The sequence below is a fragment of the Rhinolophus ferrumequinum genome, chromosome 13 (assembly GCF_004115265.2).
Source record: "Rhinolophus ferrumequinum isolate MPI-CBG mRhiFer1 chromosome 13, mRhiFer1_v1.p, whole genome shotgun sequence".
Taxonomy (NCBI): Eukaryota; Metazoa; Chordata; class Mammalia; order Chiroptera; family Rhinolophidae; genus Rhinolophus; species Rhinolophus ferrumequinum.
In genome coordinates, this window is record NC_046296.1 from 50,253,993 (window position 1) to 50,273,656 (window position 19,664).

The following is a 19,664-nucleotide window of genomic DNA, read 5'->3' on the forward strand; positions in this document are numbered from 1 at the left end:
CTGGCCAGAGGAAAGACCCGGGGCTGTCTTCCAAGGTCATGATGGACAAATAGCTAAGAGATGTGGTGACCAAGAAACACAGGCCCTTGGGGTGAGCTCTCACTGTTTACTGAGAACCTCTTAAAACTTGAGGGCCCATATTCATGCTCAGAGGGAAAAGTCAAGGAGCTCTCAGGACAAGAGAGGTTAAGTTAGAGACTGTTAGTTGGGATGGGAGCCAGGGGACCTGGACCAGTGGTCCTCAGTCCTGGCTGCACATCCAAGCTATTGTGGAGCTCTAGCTAAGCTTCCTGGGCCCCACTCCCAGAGGTTCTGACCCATTCGCTCAGGGGTGGGGTCCTGATCACTGGTCCTTTTTAGGTGCTCTCCCGTTGACCTAACATGCAGCCAGGGTTGAGAACCTTCTCCTTTTACTGATATCACTGACACTCAATAGCATTTCCACATGCTGGACATTACACTTATCACTTTGGGAACATTATCTCCAGGCCTCACAGCAACCCTGTAGGTAGGTATTGAGGAAACTGAGGTTCAGAGGCTTATATGTTTTCCTCCAAGTTAAACAGCTAATCGTGGAGCTGGAACCCAGGTCCGTATCAGTCTAACACCAAATCTTTTGCTCTTCAACTCTCTTCTACCCTGAGGAAATCACTGCCAAAGAGAGCTGAACAAGGCCCCACAGAATATCATGGCAGATCTTCCGGGACCAGATGCCATGTCTCGGGGTGCAAGCTCTCTGCCCACCTGTATGCCTTCCCAAGGTGGGCCTGGAACAGTGGTCCTGCTCTGCCCACAGAGTTGTGGCCACAGAGACTTGCTGGGGTTCCTCCTGGTTCATGGGCAGCCTACTTGTGCCTTTAAATGTGTTCTGAGCTGTCAGTTGACTCCATGCATCAGGGCAGTTGTAGTCGGGTTGCTATGGGCTCCTCCCCAGGGAGCCGGCAGAGGAACCGCTGCCACTGAGAACTGTTGCTCAGGAGGCCAGCCCCGCATACCGGAGGGCTTTCGGTTGTCTTGGGAAGCCCTTCATCTCCCTCCAGGATCCCAGCCCAACAATCTGGGTGTGAAGGCAGGATTTCCTCCATCAGAGGACCATTTTGAAGTCTGGCACTTGGGCTATGGATGAGGATACATCACTACAGCTGCACACTTAGCACTTCCTGCTTTCTCAATGTGCCTTTTCCTTCAGGGCCTCATGGGAGAGGCAGGGAATCTCAGCGGCCTGGGGCCAGCAAATCTGGCTTCTCTATCATGAAGGATATGCCCTTCAGAAAGTACGGGGTATCTGCGAACCTCGGTACCTTCCTCTACAACATGGGAGATAATAGTTCTGGTTTATCAAGCACTTGTGATATGCCAGGCACTGTTCTAGACTTTCCATGGATATTCTCATTTCATCTTCACATCTACCCTGAGGGGAGTACTATGCTCCTTATCATCAAAGGGGCCTAATATAAAACCCACGTCATCCAGTATTCTGAGGGTTAAATTAGTTCCAGATCTTAATCACTTAAACCAGTACCTGGCACCTAGATTAGCATCCCATTTTATAGAGGAGACAGAGGTTAAACAATTTATCCCAGGTTATGCAATCAGTAAGTAGCTGAACTAGGATAACCTGGCACTTGCATTTGATAATTTATGCTCCTAACCACTACACTTACTAACTCCTTTCCTGCCTTACATTCCCCTAGACCAGGAAATATGAAAAGGTTGAGCCCCACATAGGACGAGAATGAGGAATGGGAGAAGGCCACAAAGGAGTATGGTTTGGCAGGAGGCTGGCCAGAGCCCAGCCCTTGGGGAAAAGGTTAGGCTTTGGGGCCCACAAACCCAGTGATGTACTCATCTCCATACACATCTGTCTTTGGGGTTCACATCTAGGCCTCAATAAGTGGTGTATGGCATGCAAAACTGTTGCTATTGGGTGACCAGAGCTGGCCCCAGGCCCACTAGCTCTAAAAGGACATTCTTGGGACTTAAAAATAGTAGGGCCAGATTCCCCTGGGAAGGAGTTTCATGAGAATCAACACTATGCCTGGGAAACCCCATCCATTCTGCCTGTGTGCTGCAAGCACCTGCCCCAGTGAGCACCTGGGTGAGAAGCCCTAACCAGGTCCCTGCAAGGTGCGTGGCAAGTGAGAATTCTGAGACAGAAGTGGGGTGGTGGATATCACACCCAGCCTGAAAAGGGCCAAATGGCAATGATGAGGTATCTTTCTGACCCAACCTTCTCGGATTCCATCCCTCAGAGATGCACTGTACCAGCAGAGGAACAATGGATGACGCTTCCCAGCACAACAGGGCCACTTCCTGGGATATTCTAGAGCCGCAGCCTGAGTTGGCTCGAGCAAGGTCTGGAGGCAGGGCCTGCTGTCTTACCCTCTAGGTTAAACCCACATGACCCCAAACTTGCTGACCACACATGGGTCTGGAGAAGCCACCAGCATGTTTAGGGACAGTCAAACCAAGCAAAGAACCGGATCTGGGTAAATTCCCAGGGACATTTGGGTATGGCTTGCAGCACCAAGTGCCCCCTTAACAAAGCTACTACTGTGTCCAGAAAGGACAACCTATTGGGGATCTCATCACTGCTTCTCAATGGGAAGTGATACAGATCTCCTCTGTTGCTAGGCAAAACCATTCCCACAGCAGCAGAAACAAAGAAAAGTTAATTCGAGCCTGGGTGGGAATGGCTGAGATGGGGACCCACAAGGATAAGGAGGGACACAGCTGCTGTGTGGCAGGTACTGTTCTGGGAACTTTACCTCGATTATTCCACTGAGTGTCCTACAAGCATGTGAGATGGCAGCATTCAGATTTGCAGTGGAGTAAATTGAGATATAGGTTGCCTAAGTTCAGAGCCAAATGAAAATATTTAGTGGCACTAAGAGCTGAAAAGATTTTGGTGTACCCCCTGCCCCTGACCCCGCCATCCAATGCAAATAAATAAATATTCAAACCATAAAATAGGTGTAAGGAAGTCCAACACAATTTTGATTTTTCCCATGAGGTCTACTTTTCTGCATATTTTTCGTCAGTAAAGTATTTTATGACATTTCCTTTTCGTTTTGTTTTGTGTGTGTGTGTGTGTGTGTGTGTGTGTGTGTGTGTGTCCTGCTTGTCTGGCAATCGAAGCATGTGGTCTGCTTTACTGCTGACCTAAGCACCCAGGGTAAGTCATGGAGCCAAGAATCTTACCCCAGTCTGCCTCCAGGGTACCCATCTATGCAATGGTGGGGCCAGTCCTCCGGCTGCCATTGGGACAGCACCCGGGGCAGGGGAGCAGAGGGACCAGGCTGTACAAATAGTGCTGTCGTGGGCTGGGCCCTCTGCCTCAGCTCAGTGGGGGAATACACCTCGATGAGTGTCTGTTCCATCACAGATGTGACCTTGGGCAAATATACCAATAGCCCACTGTCTTAGCTGTATAAAATGGGGATAACATTTGGTTTCTAACTAGCTCAGAGGGACAGAGTAAAGGTTTTGTGATGATATCCATAAGTTTGGGGAAAGCAAAGGCTGCACCAGACATTTGCTCATATTGACAGAGACAAGAATTAGAGAAAACAAACACCTCATTGTTGTCTGTAAGTACTAAGTGCATTTCCACCTATTGTACAAATCCAGTCCCAATGCCTCCTCCGTGAAGCCTTAACTAATTAATTCCCACCTCACTCCAACCTGACTTAAATCTGAATAGCTCTTAATTTTCATATCTTTAAAAAAATCTTTCTATTAGTTTCAGGTGTACAAAGCCATGTGAGAGTTAGACATTTAAACTCCTCATAAAGTGATAACCCACCCCCCAAGCTACTACCCCTCTCACATCTTATGTAGCTGTTACAATACCATTGACTATCTTCCCTTTGCTATACTCCACATCCCATGACTATACTTCACCTTTTTCACCTGCCCCAAACCTCATTCCCGTCTATCACACTGATAGATCTAGTGCCTATTTGGCACCATACCTAGTTATTACAATATTCTTGACTATATTCCTTATGCTATACCCTACATCCCCATGACTACTGTATACCAACCAACTTGTACTTCTTAATCTCTTCCCCTTTCACCCATCTTTTATCCCCCTTATATCTTAAAGAGGTCCCTCTAAGATTTCTTGTAATATTAGTTTGGTGGTGATGAACTCCTTCAGCTTTTTCTTCTCTGGGAAGCTCCTTATTTGTCCTTCTATTCTAAATGATAGCTTTGCTGGGTACAGCAATCTTGGTTGTATGCCATTGCTTTTCATCACTTGGAATATTTTCTGCCACTCCCTTCTTGTCTGCAAAGTTTCTGTTGGGAAATCAGCTGACAGTCTTATGGGGGCTCCCTTGTAGGTAATGAACTGCTTTTCTCTTGCTGCTTTTAAGATTCTCTGTTTGTATTTAACCTTTGGCATTTTATTTATGATGTGTCTTGGTGTTGGCCTCTTTGGGTTTATTGTGTTTGGGACTCTCTGTGCTTCCTGGGCTTGCATGTCTATTTTCTTCACCAGGTTAGGGAAGTTTTCTGTCATTATTTCTTCAAATAGGTTTTCAATTCCTTGCTCTCTCTCTTCTCCTTCTGGTACCCCTATTGTGTGAATGTTGGTACGCTTGTTATTGTCCCAGAGGCCCCTTAAACTCTCCTCAATTTTTTGGATTCTTTTTTCTTTTTGCTGTTCTGGTTGGGTGTTTTCTGCTACTTTATCTTGCACATCGCTGTTTGGATCCTCTGCTTCATCTAATCTACTGTTGACTCCCTGTCATATATTCTTCATTATTGTATCCTTAATTTCTGACTGGTTCTTTATTATGGTTTTCATCTCTCTGCTCAAGTTCTCCCTGAGATCACTGAGCACTCTTATCACCAGTGTTTGGAACTCTGTATCCGATAGATTGCTTATCTCCATCTCACTTAGTTCTTTTTCTGGGGCTTTGTTCTCTTCCTTTATTTGGGACATGTTTCTTTGTCTCCACATTTTGTCTTTCTCCCTCTGTTTGTTTCTATGTATTAGGTAGGGCCGCTATGTCTTTGGGTCTTAGTAGAGTGGCCTTATGTAGTAGGTGTACTGTGGGATTCAGTGGCGCAGTCTTTCTGGTCACCTGAGCCACACGCTCCAGGTGTGTCCCTTGTGTGGGTTATGTGTGCCCTTTTCTTGTTGTTGAGCCTTGGTTGATAATTGCACATCAGTGTGAGGGACTGACCCTTGGGTTCACTGGTTATGAAGACTGGCCTTGACTACAGTGGAACAGTTGTTGTGCAGGGGCTGACCCTATGGAGCAGGATCTGCAGGACTCTGGTGCCTGCCCAATCCGCCCCTTGGGTGTGTTGTACTTGGAGGCAGCTGGATGATGCTCCAGCTCATTTTGAAGCTATCCACTGGGGGCACCAGCCTCAGGACCACCTTGGAGAAAATCCACTGTGGGTCTATTTCAGCCACAGTCTGTGCCCCACCTTTATAGCAGCGGGTGCCATAAAGAAATCTGTAGATGTCTGCTGCCCATGCTGTAATTGGAAGCACCTTGAGAGGCCAAGTCGTGAACAAAGGCCGCCTGTCACTAGTGCCGGCTTAGCGCTGCTCAGCCAGAGGTACAGGACACGCTCAAGCCAGATGCTGCTTGTCTGGGTCCTGCGAACCTTTGAGAGACCCTAGAAAAGTCTGCGGCTTGAGCCAAAGGAGGCGGTCTCCATGAGAAAGCCACTGAAAGCAGCCTGGGTGTGCCCGGAAGTTGGGCGGGGCCAGGTCTCAAATCGCCCTGGCGTGCAAACTAATGGCGTAGACTCAGAAATGGCGGCTGCCTGTGTTTGCATGCTGGGAAGGGGGAGGGCTCACTAACGAAACCATGGCTTTTGCCAGTTCCTCCGTCCAGGAGAAAGCCGCCTCTTCATCCCCTGTCCCAAGCCAGATAACTCAATTCCCCAGCATTTGTCCCTGCCACCTTTCCTGCTGCTGCCCCAGCGCTGGAGCTCAGAGTGAGTGATTCCATTGGTGGTAAGTCCACGTGCATTCCCTTTAAGAGGAGCACCTGTGAGTGCAGCTGCCTTCAGTCTTACTTAGTCATAATGTCCGCTGATTTTTACAACCAAAATTTATGATGACTTCTCTCCCTGGCACTGGAACACTGGGCTGGGGTGGGGCTGGGATCTCTTGCTTCTCTAGGGGGTGAGGGGGGACTCCCACAGCCGAAATAGCCCTCCCAATCTTTAAAGGTCACATGCGGGTGTGGGACCGGTCTGTTCTGCGTCTCTGAACTTCCTACTAGTCTGGAGGTGGCTTCTTCTGCACGTCCTTAGTTGAAAGGCTTCAGTTCAGCCTGATTTTAGGTGATTTTCAATGATGGTTATTTTGTAGATTAGTTGTAATTTTGACGTGGTCTAATTTTCATATCTTTAGTAAACTCTAAAACCATATCACTTTCTGCCTTGTATCATCGGTATCATGCTTTATGTCTGAATATTTGGTCTCTTAGGTACTTCAGCTTTAAAATGGAGTCCACAGGGGTTTAGGGACACAGTAAGGTACCTGGAGACACAAAGTAAGGGAGTAAGGAGATCCCCTATGGCGCAATTGAGGTCTGAGTCAGCTCTGTGCTCCCGGGAGCATCCACCATTGTTCCTGGTGCAGCCATCTCTGCCATGGGATGAAGTGATCCCAGCCCAAAGGATACCAGTGGACAGACACACTGTCAAGCCTCCCACTTGCCTCCCCTTGCCTGAGCCCACCTTGTGACAGGCCAGCTGCCCAGTCCACTCCCTAGCACTGCCCACAGAGTCTCGCTCATGCTCCTCCTCCAGTCCTCCCAGCACACACTTCCTCTCCCCCTTTATCCCAACTGTGCGTGGCACAAGACAAGGGCTTCCCCCACCTTCTGAAGGCCAGCCTCAAAGCCTCTTCTTAGAAAGAGGAGAGGGAATGATAAAGTCCCAAGCACAGTGCCTGGCACATAACTGGAGCTACTTTGGTTCTTTCCCCTCCTAATCCTGAGAGTAACCCTATGAGGTAGTTGTTACTATTCACATGTTAGAGATAAGAAAATTGAGGTTCAGAAGGTTTAGATCTTGCTATCAAGGTCTCTTGGCCAGTTTCTGGTGGTGCCTGGATTCTGCTGAGCCGGCTGTGTTCTTTCCATGACCTGGTCCCACTGTCAATGATAATGAGATGGCACCCTTTCTCCAGAGGCCCTTCTCCTCCCAGTCAATGCTTCTCCTGATGACCTCCACACACCTGACTTTCAATGCAGATCTGAAGCTGGACCTGAGGCAGGTGGACCCAGCCTCACTAAGGGACCAACAGATCAGAGCCCTGCCAGGAAAAGGATGTCTACTGACCTAAGGGTGGGCAGGACAGAGGTGTTGCAGGGACTGTGGCTGGCAGGATAGACCTTGCAGAGGTCAGTGGGTCTATGTGGAATGGTGGCGACTTTAGCTTTGTAGACAATCGCCTTTCCCGAGATGGTGATGCTGTAATGCCTGGGGTGAGACCCGGGTGGTGGGGATGCCAAGGTAGTAAGGAGAGATGGCGCAGACACAGGCAAGTGCTGAGTCACCTTTGGGGAGGATTCAAACAGCCCCCTGAAGAAGTGGGGGAAGTTGAAAGAGCCAGTTGAGTAGCATCCCCCACGCCACCTCCACCCAGCAGCCCTACTATGTGCTCATACTTCAGTGACCCTTGAGATCAGCCCAGACCTCCCTGTGCGGACATAGGTAGCTTGGCTCTGGCAGCCCCAAGTCCCCCGACCCTCCAGTCCTCTACTTCAGCTCCTCCGTGGTCCAGCCCGACCTCCCTTATGGCCCATGAGGGCACTGGGCCTTCCTCAGTCCCCAGAGAAACCAGCTATTCACCTCTGTGACCTGGGGGCCAAGTGGTGCAAGGGAGGAGGGATTCGAGGCTGCATGCCAGCGAGAGGAAGAGTAAAGGGAGAGAAACAGCAGAGGCAGGAGGAAAGGCTGCCAGGGCCAGAGGGACACAGAGCTACTGTACTCTGAAGAGGCAGCCTGTGTTGGAGAGAGCAGCCACCAGGCCAATTTATTGTTTATTTTGTTACTCTGGGTTGCTGGGCCTTAAGCCAGGGAAGTTATTTCAGGCAGAGATCATAACACATTAATTAGTTATTAGAAGAATGTCCTTTTCTGCATGTTCTTCCTGAGAAAAGAAATAGACCCTACGGCAAGTACATATAATTGAAAGTGGGTGGGCACTCCAGAGGCAAAAGGCCAAGGGCTGGGAAATGAAGAGCAAAGTCCGTCCCTGAGAGAAAGACGCCTCATAGGTTCAGCCGGGGATGGAGAAGACTCACCACACTCAAGGCAAGAAGCAGGGATGGAAGAGAGTGGACAGGCAAAGGCATGCTGAGATATACACCTGAGCACCTAGATGCCCCAGGCTGAGCCTTCTTTGCTTTGGGGAAGGGGTGTTGTAGTAATTTATCCCAAGGGAAAGCAACTCAGAAACATGGCTCTAAATACCGAAATTAAAAAGTAAAACAAACAAACAAAACAACTGCATAGCCTTTGGCTTAGTGAGTTCACTTCTGGGAATCTCTGATAAAACAGTCTAATCTGTGTAAAAATATTATGCACAGAGATATTCAGAGTGATTCTGCAATAGCAAAAAAAAGAAAAGAAAAAGAAAAATAAAGAAAAGAAAAGAAAGAACCTGAAATATTCAAAAGAACCAGACTGGTTAAATGAATAATTGCATATACATACAGCAAAATGTAATACGGCTCTTAAAAATAATGCTTACAAAAAGTTTTTAATTTACATGGGAAATGTTCATTCTGTAAGTGAAATAAGTCAGCATACAAAATTACATTATGACATGATCTCAACTGTGTTATAAAATAGCTAAAAGTACTGGAAATATATATATACACACACACACACGTGTGTATATGTATGTGTGTGTGTATATATATACATATATATATGATACTTAAAGTCGTTTCCCTTGAATTGTAGGATAATGAGTGATTTTTTTCTTTTTCCTCAAATTTATTCTTCTATGCATTTACCAATTTAAAGAAAATAACTGTTCAGTGGATTTACTGAGAAAGAAGGAAAACATGTTATTTGGTTTGGGAAGGCTTCCCTGCGCTATGATCCCTCCTACCCTACTGGTTCACTCTCCCTCGCAGGGAGACAGCTTTTGATGCATGAGCTACATTCAGTTACTGACAGGAGTGAGGAGAGAGAGAACTCTTGTACTTGGAAGATAAGAAAGAGGAGGGATCTGCTTCTCCCCGCCTTCCTGTTTCCCTCAGATAACAATAATCTATGGCAACTCAAACCTGCCACTTTCTTCGACCAAGTTAACAGCCAGCATGACTCAGGCAAAGCCAGGAATGTCTCAAACAAGAGGCACTTAAGCCTGTCTGCAGCTCAGGGATCCTGCCCCCAGGGACACTTGCCTTTCCCCACCTTCCCTCCATTTGCAAAGGTATAATGGGAACTTCCTGTGGTTGAGACCCCTAGCGAGGCGCCCAGGAGCTAAGGCATAGTTGTAAGTGCTGATGTGACAGGAAGGAGAAGCTCTAAATAACCTAGTAGGTATGTCCAGGGGACCAGGGAAAGCTCTGCAAGGGCAGGATCTGTAAATGGCCTGAACTTCGGAGGGGGTATAATCCAGTCCAGGTAGAGGACGACATGGATTACAAAGGAGACCTTGTACAGAACCCAGGTAGCTCTGGAATGTCTTTGGCAGCAATGGGTGTTTAATAAAAATAAAGGAGGTGGATTAGATCAGGGTTCTCACCCTAAGATCCAAGGCGGCCCTCAGGCCCCCAAGATTAGGGATGTATGTGTATTTTTCTAAAGATAGTTCCACAGTTTTCATCAGATTTTCAAAGGCGATATTGTGCTTTTAAAAAGTTAAGAAGCAATGGATTAGATTCATAGCTAAGGGCCCTTGTGTTTCTAATAATATAAGAGATCCAAAAGCCAACACGCCCATACACCTCCTTCCACTCCCCGACCTGGGTACCAAACTTCTTCAGAAATCATTCAGCCTCTCAAAGCTGCTGAGCCCAAGGCTGTCCACCCAACAAGGGCGAACTTGATTTGGCGTTCTGTTCAGACACAAACTGTTAGTGTGGGGCATGCCCTGCTTGTGGGGCTTGTGTTATAAGCTTAGCGTTACAGAAAATTCGTATTTAGAAAATCAGTGACCAGACTGTTAACTTTGCTGCTTTTCTTTCCAAACAAAGCACAGTGCTTTGAATGTTGCAGGTGCTCAGTCAATGAATGGAAACAAGAGCACCCCAGCTTTAAAACTTGCAGAGGATGAGCACTATAGGCTCTGGGGGACCACCAAACCCATCGCTACACTGTAGGAGCCAACTCAACACAAAGGAGGAGCACAGGCACCCTCAACAGCGTGGCCATGGCTGTAAACGAGGCCAAGCAAAATGGCCTCGCCTTGAAGGTTGTGTGGACTGAGGGCTGGAGAGAAGCCTGTGTTCTAAAGATAGAAAGGACTCTCATCACTCGGGTGGACAATATGCGGACTTCTCTGAATGCAGGGTGGACAAGCCGACTTCTTCAGGATCCCTCCAGCCCAAGGATTCTATCATTCAAGGGAATGGATGACTCATCCTCAAAGTTACAGGCATTCAGCCAAGCATCTCCTCCCATGCATCTAAGACCGGCATCCCAGGTTGGCTTCCTACCCAGTTATATGACTATCGATAATACATTTAACCTTTCTACGTCTCAGTTATCTCACCGGTCAAGTCAAGGGGCTGCAGAAGACAACCATCAATATCCCTTCCACTTCTAAAAGACTTTAATACTATTACTGAGCCATTAAGATCAAACAAGGGAAAAGAAAAAAGCATTGTTTCTGGATACTGCTTCAGTCCAGTCTTCAAAAGATATGTGTAGCAGTTTTGCTCAGAGAAGGAAACTGATAAAAAGACAACTGGCACTACCAGGCAGGGGATCACAGGGTCCCCAGCCCACCTCCTCAGCTGCAACTGTAAAGCCCCCATTTGAGTAGCTGAAGCCTTTAAAAGGCAAGGGAAGTGGTCCTGGCCATGAAAGATGTGCCCCTAAAAAGTGCGGGCACTCCCATCATCATAAGGTACTCTTTTTTTTTCTTAATCTTTTTTTAATTTAAAAAAATTTTTTCAATTACCATTGACATACAGTATATTAGTTTCAAGCATACAAAACATCGTACTGATTAGACATTTATACATCTCACAAAGTGATAACCCGGTAAGTCTATTACCCATCTGACACTGTCCATAGTTGTTACAATATTATTGACTATATTTTTTATGCTGTACTTTACATCCCTGTGACTTGTTTTTTAATTATAGTTGACATTCAATATTATTTTTTATTAGTTTCTTAATCTTTTTTTTTTAATTGGGGAATACTGGGGTACACTATGCCACCCCCCCCACCGGACCCATCAGCTCCACGCCAAGCCATCGCCTTTTTTTTTTCAATCTGGTTGTGGGGGGCACAGCTCAGCTCCAAGTCAAGTTGTTGTCTAGTTGTGGATCATAAGGTACTCTTGGACCAGGAATTTTCTCACTTGTGTCTCCTGGGCCTTGGTTTCACTATCCATCAAATGGGAAGAACAGGGATGGCTCCAAAAATTAACACTTCAAACTGACCACCTGAGCCAAGGGCTAAGCAGGCGAGGCACTAGATAGGAGGGGAAGCTGGACAAACAATGAAATCGTGGGATAAGCTTTGGGGATGTACACACACACACACACACACACACACACACACACACACGGATTTCGTCAGAGCCCTCAAGTGAAGACTGTCCCCAGGCAGGAGAGAGTGAACCGAGGGCCTAAGTGCTGGGTGGCAGGTGGGCTGTCTGGGCCCTGGACCAGCTCACCTGATGAAGGTGGTCTTCCCAGTGGAGTACTGGCCCACCAACAGGATCATGGGCTTGTTGTCGAAATCGGCATCTTCCAGGGCAGGCGAATGAAACTCGTGGAAGCGATAATACTCTTCCAGGGGCAGCAGTTTGGTCTTGTAGAGTTTCTTGAGCCCCTCGCTCACTGTGTGGAAGACCTCCGGCTCCTTTCTCCGGTCGTCGGAACCCAGCCAGCTGAACATCGCGGCTGCTGCTCGCCCCTTGAGCGCAGCTCCAACAGGAGGACACGGAGCCCCGCGTCCCGGCGCCCTTGGCTACTCGGGAAGATGCTCCGCAGGGCGGGCCAGCCAGTCTGGAGCAGCGCCGCCGCCTCACCCGAGCGCCAGGCTCAGCTGTACCATGACCAGGGCGCGCGGCTCGTGGGTCCCTGGGGCGACGTCGCGGGGCCGAAAACGTGCTCTTCCCAAGCTCCTGGGACCAAGCCCAGCCCCTTCTTCATCCAGCAACCAAGGCCGGAGGGAGGGAAAATATCTAGGTTGGGCAGGAGGGTTGCGATCTTGGAAATTAAAGTCAAACCTGTAATTAAACTGCTAGATGCCGGCGTTCCCCTCAGACCTCTCCTGCTCTGGCCCGGATCCAGTTAGGGGACGCTTCGGCTCTGCTCCTGTCAAGCCAGGTCGCTCAGAGGAGGCGGCGGCGCTGCCCACTCCGAGGACAGCTCAGCATCCGCAGCCGCAGCCCGCAGCCCCAGCCGCGGGTTTAAATGCCAGCGGTGCAGGAAGCCGGCTCGTGGAGGAAGTCCCCGAGTACTGGCAAGGCCGGCCGGGCCAGCGGGTCCCAGCAAGGAGAAGCTGAACAGGGCGCAGCCATGTTTGTGGGCAGGAGCTCTGCTGGGGATCTGTGGCCGCTGCCTGGGAAGGGAGGGATGCTGAATCCCGTGGGAACGCGCTGGTATTTCAGTCATGGCTTCTGGAGGTTTGATTTGGGAACAGCGCCCTCTCAGGGACAGCTGAGAAGGCTGAGTTGACCTGCTCATCACTCCGCTTTTGAAAGGCCTTTTCTTTAGTTACTGAGTTCAATTCCTTAGGAAGACAGGTACTCTAATAGTTGGTAATATTTGTGGGGGGAGGGGAGGAGAGCGAGCAGGGATGGGAAGAAGAGTCCAATACCAGGTTACAAAACGACCAGAACTGTCACTAAAAACTTTGCTGGGTCTAGGGTAAAATCAAAACCATTCCCATTCATTCATTCATTCATTCATTCCAATAAAACAAAACAAAACAAGGAAATGCCCTGCAAGTATTGAGCCAGTACTACAGGCTCACCAATTTTGGTGGCTGTAGACACAAAGTTGATCACAAAGATGAGCAATTACAGGCTCCCTTCCAGAAGCTCCAGTCCAGGCCGACTTTACAGAGGAGGTATAAGCTGAAAGCCAGGGGTTCACAGGGGAGGAGGCGTTCTTCTTGTCTGGATAATTTGAGGAAGGCTTCACAGAAAGCATGACTGTGAGCTGGATCTTAAATGATGAATCTACAGAGAAAGACATTCCAGAGTCAAGGTCATTTGCAAAGGCACGGGAACATGGAAGAACTTGGTGTGGTGAAGGCCGAATAAACAGTTTTGCTGGCTAGAGTGTAAGGTTCAGGGGTCGGGGAAGGGAGTCTAACGCTAGGCCCTAACGGCTTTGCTTGCCCACATGGGAATCATACCGGGGATAAAGCACCAAGAATAATGTTATTACTAATCACTGTTAACACTAATTAAGTGTTCTCTATGTGCAGGGGCCTGGCCTAAGTTCACAGCGAGCATTGTACCATTTGACCTTCATGGCAGCTCTATAAAGCAGACCAAATTGTCTCCAAAATCATACCAACAAGAATGGAGGTGGGAACAGTTGGCCAGGTGTAGGCAAAAAGGGGTTCATTGTCTGTAGGGAACTTGAGAGCAATAAGAAAACCAAGTCATAGTCAGTCTGCTTTGTCTGAGCACCGTTCTAAACAGTGTCAGTGATAAAAGCTCGTACTTGCCAAGGCAGTTGTCTCCCATACACTCCCTTCCACAGATGAGGAAATAGAGCAGGCTAATGGTCCAGGGGGAACTGCTAATGCTGGTAACAGTTTGGGGGAGCGACTGGAGGAGCAAAAGAAGCTGGAGGCCAAGAGACCAGCTAGGACACTATTCAAAAATTTAGGAGACAGTGGTAATCGGGATGGGGAAAAGGTCGTATTCAATAAAATTTTTATGGCACAGAAATGACAGATTTTAGTAAGCAATAAAAGAAAGAGAATAAGGATAAGGCAGAGTCTAGGATGATTCTGAATATTCTACTGTAGGGGAGAAGGTAGTTGGAGACACTGTTCCATCAATTAGGGGACTCGGGAGAGCAGATTTAGCATTAGAAGATGATGTGTTCAGTCTGAAACGTGTGGCTGAGGTGCCTGTGGTAGCCCCAAGTAGAAGAGTATGCTAAGTGAACCTGTGGGGATTTGGGCAGGAATTATCAGAGGTGGGTGCTGGCTAGAATCTTCCTACTTACAGCTCAGGTCTCCTAACTCCCACCTTGAACTCCAGAGCTGATTGCCTCTTTCTGAGCTCTCTGAATCTCTGGTAGGAACCCCTCATTAATAATTTACCCTCAGTGTTTACATTAGCATTGGCATATGAGCATAAGAGGCAACATTCAAAATATTTAGCAACTCGCAAAGCATGGGAATGGAGCAGTCACAACAGACTTTTACCTTCCCAGTGGAACAGGCCTAGGCCCCAGCTGTGCCGGTTGTAGAGGTACAAGAGAGAATGAAAAGATATTACAATACATAAACCCAATAACAGAGCACCCAAAATATATAATTAATGCCTGTACATTAATAAAAAAAATTCCACTAGAAAAAAATTTGGCAAAAGACACAAAAATTCCTTTTATAAAAGATGCTACATGAATGTGCTGTAAACACAAGAAAAAAAAAACGTTAAACCTCATTAGTAGTGTCTGGAACTTGGAGAGGTCTAGGTCTGTCCAGGGGGAGAGTCCAGGATGATCAGAGTGCCAAGGGAGAAAGAGGGGGCGCCACTGTGGAAATACTTCAATATTTTATTAACCAGTACAGCTATGGTATTTTGTACCACTGACTGTCAGCCCCAAATATCTAATTTATTGAGTGTCTATTGACACATCTAACTCTAGCTGTCAGTCCTGAAGAGTTGGAAATCTATCTTCTTTAAAAAAGAGTTGAGTAATAATGCAGCATTTCTATATATTAGCAATAAAGACAATTTTTTAAAAAGATACCCATTGGCAAAAATCAAGAAACACAGGACTATGCAAGACCTTTATATGGAAAATGATAAAACGTAATGGAAAGACATTATAGAATTCTAAATAAGCGAGAGAGACACACCATGTTTAATTATGGAAAGATTCCATGTCACAAAGATGTAAATTCTTTACAACACAATTGCTAGAGTCAATAATTGATAGAATTTAAATTAAAATCTGAACAAGGTTTTCCATAGAAATTAACAAGGTGATTTTCAAATGTATATAGAACCATAGTCCAAGAATAACTAAGATATTCCAGAAGAAAAAAAAAGAGGAGAAGGAGGAACAGGAGGAGGAGGGAGGGGAAGGAGGAGAAAAAGAAGACAGTGACAACAGCTCGGTGAATGGAACCTGCCCAGGCGGAGATCGTTATTGAGTTGCAGTGGTTACGATAATGTGGTTTTGGCAGAGAGAGGCCGATAGAACAATGACACAGTAAAACAGCCAACAAATATGGAAACCTGAACTTCTTCAACAAGACACCAAAAGCACAAACTGCCAATGAAAAGATTAATACATTTGGCAATAGTCAACTTAAGCACTTGTGGGGACAGAGTCCCAGAGAGCAGTGTCCAGGCTCTCGGACTCACATGGAAGGGTGCTGGCTCGGTTATTAGATGGCCATCAGCTGTAATGAGATGGCTATTCACTGTGGCTGGGCGGCCATCAGCTGTTACCAGTGAGCCATTAGCCACTAATATAACTGCCGTGGCTATGCTGACAAGGGGGTTGGTTGGTTGGCAGAGAAGCGGACAGCAGATTGCAGATCGTGTGGTTCCTGCTTCCTGTGTCTCCAACCCAGCCGCCAGTGAGAATATAGTGGTATGAACCCTCTATCCATGGCTCCGTCGGTGTTCCTTTTTGGCCTCACCATATCCTACGTTCTTGTGCAGGGAGCGGGAGCAGATACCCTGCATGATACTTGGCGCAGTGAGCAGGGTATGGTGCCGGCCAGAATTTTCAAAGGGGTAATGGAGCAGTGTACACGTATGAAAGCTCTGTTTCGGGAGGCCCATGAGGAGTGGCTCTGGGAGCAGGAAACGCAATATTCTTGGGAGAAATGTGACCCCTCAGTGAATTGGTGGTCCTCTCAAACCTCTGGATGGCACGCCACCCTATTGGCCAAAGAAGCATCATCTTCCTTTTGGTGGTCTGCTGCTGCCGTGGGCTCCTAGAGTTATGGACATCTTGTGCCGGGGCCACCACCCACTTGGATACCTGGTGCTGCGAGCAGGATTCCGGCCAGGTAGGAATGATGTCTGACTCTGGACAGGAGGACATGTGGCCCCCACACAGTGTGTGGTGCCCAGTAGCTACTGTTCTCAGGAGTTGGATCCCCGAGGAGGGGTGGGAAGACTTGGACGGTTCTCCAACCAGCATAGCCAAGAGAAAGTGAAGGTCGTTGCAGCCGTGTGGGCTGAGAGGTGCTTGCTGAGGCAGACCAGATGCGGGACTTGTAGTCCCAGGAGGAAACATTTGTTGAGTCCTCGGTGGAGGATATGGATGAGGTCATCCCTCACCCCCAGGTTGGAGAGGACTTGAAGCCCTCGCCCAGCGGAGAGGGCACACATTGTGAGGCCAATGCATAGCCCTGGTGAATGACTATGGATTATGGGGAATTGCCTTCCATCCCTGATTTGATGCACTGCTGGACTGTGCTTGGGAACGTACCACCATGTAGTGGAACTGGAGGATGTTTACGTCCTGTGTCTCGCCACCAGTGAGACTGGTGCAGGAAGACCCTTTGGTGGGGTACAGGCAGATGTTTGCTTCCTGTGTCTCGCCTGGTTGCCATTGAGACTGTGGTGCAGGAAGACCCCTTATTGGGGTGCAGGCGATGTTTACTTCCTGTGTTTTGACTGGCTGGGGTCCAGAATATGTAAGCACCTTGGCTGTGAGCCACTATTATTCCAGCATGGTACCCTGAGAAACCCTGGCTGTGCCCAGAAAGTCTGGCTGTGCCCAGAAAGTAGGTGGACATCGCGGGACACCCCCTGGGACATTACTTGAACTGGACTGAAACTTTTTATCGTGAGCTAGGTTCCTGACACAGGGCCCCTCGCGGAAGATGCTTGTCACGTAGATGGTGAGGCGGGACCCTGGAAGGATGGAGTGTGGGGACAGAGTCTCAGAGACCAGTTTCCAGGCTCTTGGCCTCACGTGGAAAGGTGCTGGCTCAGTTATTAGATGGCCATCAGCTGTAATCAGATGGCCATCCGCTATGGCTGAGTGGCCATCAGCTGTTACCAGTTAGCCATTAGCCACTAATATAACCGCTGTGGCTATGCTGGCAAGGAGGTTGGTTGGTTGGCAGAGAAGCAGAGAGCAGATTGCAGATCTTGTGGCTTCTGCTTCCTGTGTCTCCAATTCAGCCACCAGCGAAACTATTGTGGTATGACTCCCCTGTCCATGCCTCCGTGGGTGTTCCTTTTTGGCTTCACTATGTCCTGCATTCTTGTGCGGGGAGCAGGAGCGGAGACCCTGCATGACAGCACTATTGTTCCATTAAAGATACAAAAGAGAATTAAAAAACTCTACAATGCATACAACAAACAAACATTTGATTACTACTGTAATTAATGCCTATACATCTATAAGAAAAAGACAAACATTCCAATTAAAAAAAATATATCAAAGGCCCAAAAGTCTCTTTTACAAAAGAGGCTACATGAATGTCCTATAACATAAGAAAACATGTTGAACCTCATTAGTAAATAGAGAAATGCCAAATCTCAATTAGGTAACATTTCACACCCACCAAAATGACCAAAAATAAAAAAAAATGTAGATGATATTAAGTGGTGGCGAAGATGTGGAGTAATGGAAATTACTCACATTTTTCAATAATAGAATGAACCCCTGGTGAACCCATCATCTAATCCAAGAATTAGAAAAATGGCAATAAGGTACCCCTACCTATGTGTTCCTTCCGTGTCCTGTCTCCTGCCTCCTCCCACCCCTGGGAGAACCACCACCTGGAATTTAGTGTGTTTTATTCCCTGGCTTTTTAGATTAATGTTAGCACATAAATATGTAAGCATAAACAACATAATGTTGAGGTTTAGTGCTTTGGAACTTTACAGAAAGCATACCCACTGCATGTAGTCCCCTGAAAGTCAATTTTTTTTCCTATTCAACATTTTGTCAGCAGCATTTGTTTTCAACCCCTTCTGGCTCCTTGCTGCCTCTGTTCTGCCAGGTGGCTGTCTGAAAGCCAGCACATGGCCCTAAATTCTGTCACCCTGACAACTCATGGGGGTTCCCAGTCAGACAACCTGCAGGCGATAGAGTTCTGGTCTCCCCCCACCACCCCTATCTTAGCTGCGTGATCTCAGGAAAGTGGCTACAATCTCCAAGCCTCAGCTCCCTGGTCTCTGAAATGGAGAGAGTAAGTATGTTTTCAGGATTAAAGGAGCAACGCATGTGGAGTGCTTACTGCAGTGCCTGGTCCACTGAGAGTGCTCCGTATACCTTGATAGCTCCTAAGGTTATAATCACTATTAATTTTATTCACTATATGAGCACGGTCCTGTGTTCTGGACCTATTTGATGAGCTGGGAGTCAGTGAGTACCTTTCGGTTCATTTGTATCTTAACCGATCATGGCTCATTGACTCAAAGGATTGATTGTAATTGCTAAGAGCAGGATTTGTGGCATTCACTATAGGCCCTTGGGGGTGACACCATGAAATTGGGCTTTTCCTTTTTCTTCTCTTTTCTCTTTCCTTTCTCACCAAGACCATCAAGATCTGGCTAGAAGGAGAGAGAGAATGAGATGGAAATGGCAGTGGCAACCTGGAATAAAAGAGGCCAGAGAGGGGACGTTAGAGGAGTCAGGAGGACAGTTCAAGTAGGGGCCCATTGTCCACAACCCTAGGACCCAGGCCCCTCTCAGCCTAGTCCCGACCATATGAGTAAAGCGTGATTTACTCATTTTGTTGCCCTCCGTTGAAGGGTCAAGAGCATCAGCTCAGCCAATTCCTAGTGTCGAGAATTAGGCTAAGCCATTTAACCTCTTTCTATGACCACATCCTCATCTGTGAACCCAGGCCTAAGAATGACAGTTCACAATGCTGTCGTGGGGAGGAAATGAAACAGTTTGGGTCAAGGCCTTAATGCGGTTTGGTGTCTCTATCTCTATCTCTGTCTCCATATCTCTTTTTATCTATCTCTATCTATAGATATAACCGTAGACATAGACATAGACATAGACATAGCACTCAGTGAATAGTAGTTCACCCCCTCTTGAATGAATAAGGAAAGGGAAGTCTGGAATGAAAATGAGGAGGTCAGGAAATTGTACTCAGAAAGTTTATAAACAGAAAAGAAGATGAAGAAACAGGGTTAGGCTGAGTCCAGTTGTCCACAAACAGCTTTCCCCATTCACACCATGACGGCCACAGCTACTCAATCACTGGGACATGTGTCCATCATGCATAGCAGCTCTTGTGGGCAGGAAGGTAGTTTTATCGCGAGGTGTACCGGGAGCAGAGCTCACCTGAGAAGTCCA

The 19,664-nt window shown here is 47.5% G+C and overlaps 1 protein-coding gene across 1 annotated transcript in view; it reads right to left on the minus strand.

The window, feature by feature from the left end:
- Positions 1 to 12,769, minus strand: part of EHD3 (EH domain containing 3) — a 30,607-nt gene extending 17,838 nt beyond the window's left edge. The window contains exon 1 of the mRNA XM_033124954.1: positions 11,852 to 12,769. Coding sequence (XP_032980845.1) covers positions 11,852 to 12,075 — 224 coding nt within the window. The 5' untranslated portion in view covers positions 12,076 to 12,769. The remainder of the gene's footprint in view (positions 1 to 11,851) is intronic.
- Between the last annotated feature and the right edge of the window lie 6,895 nt (positions 12,770 to 19,664).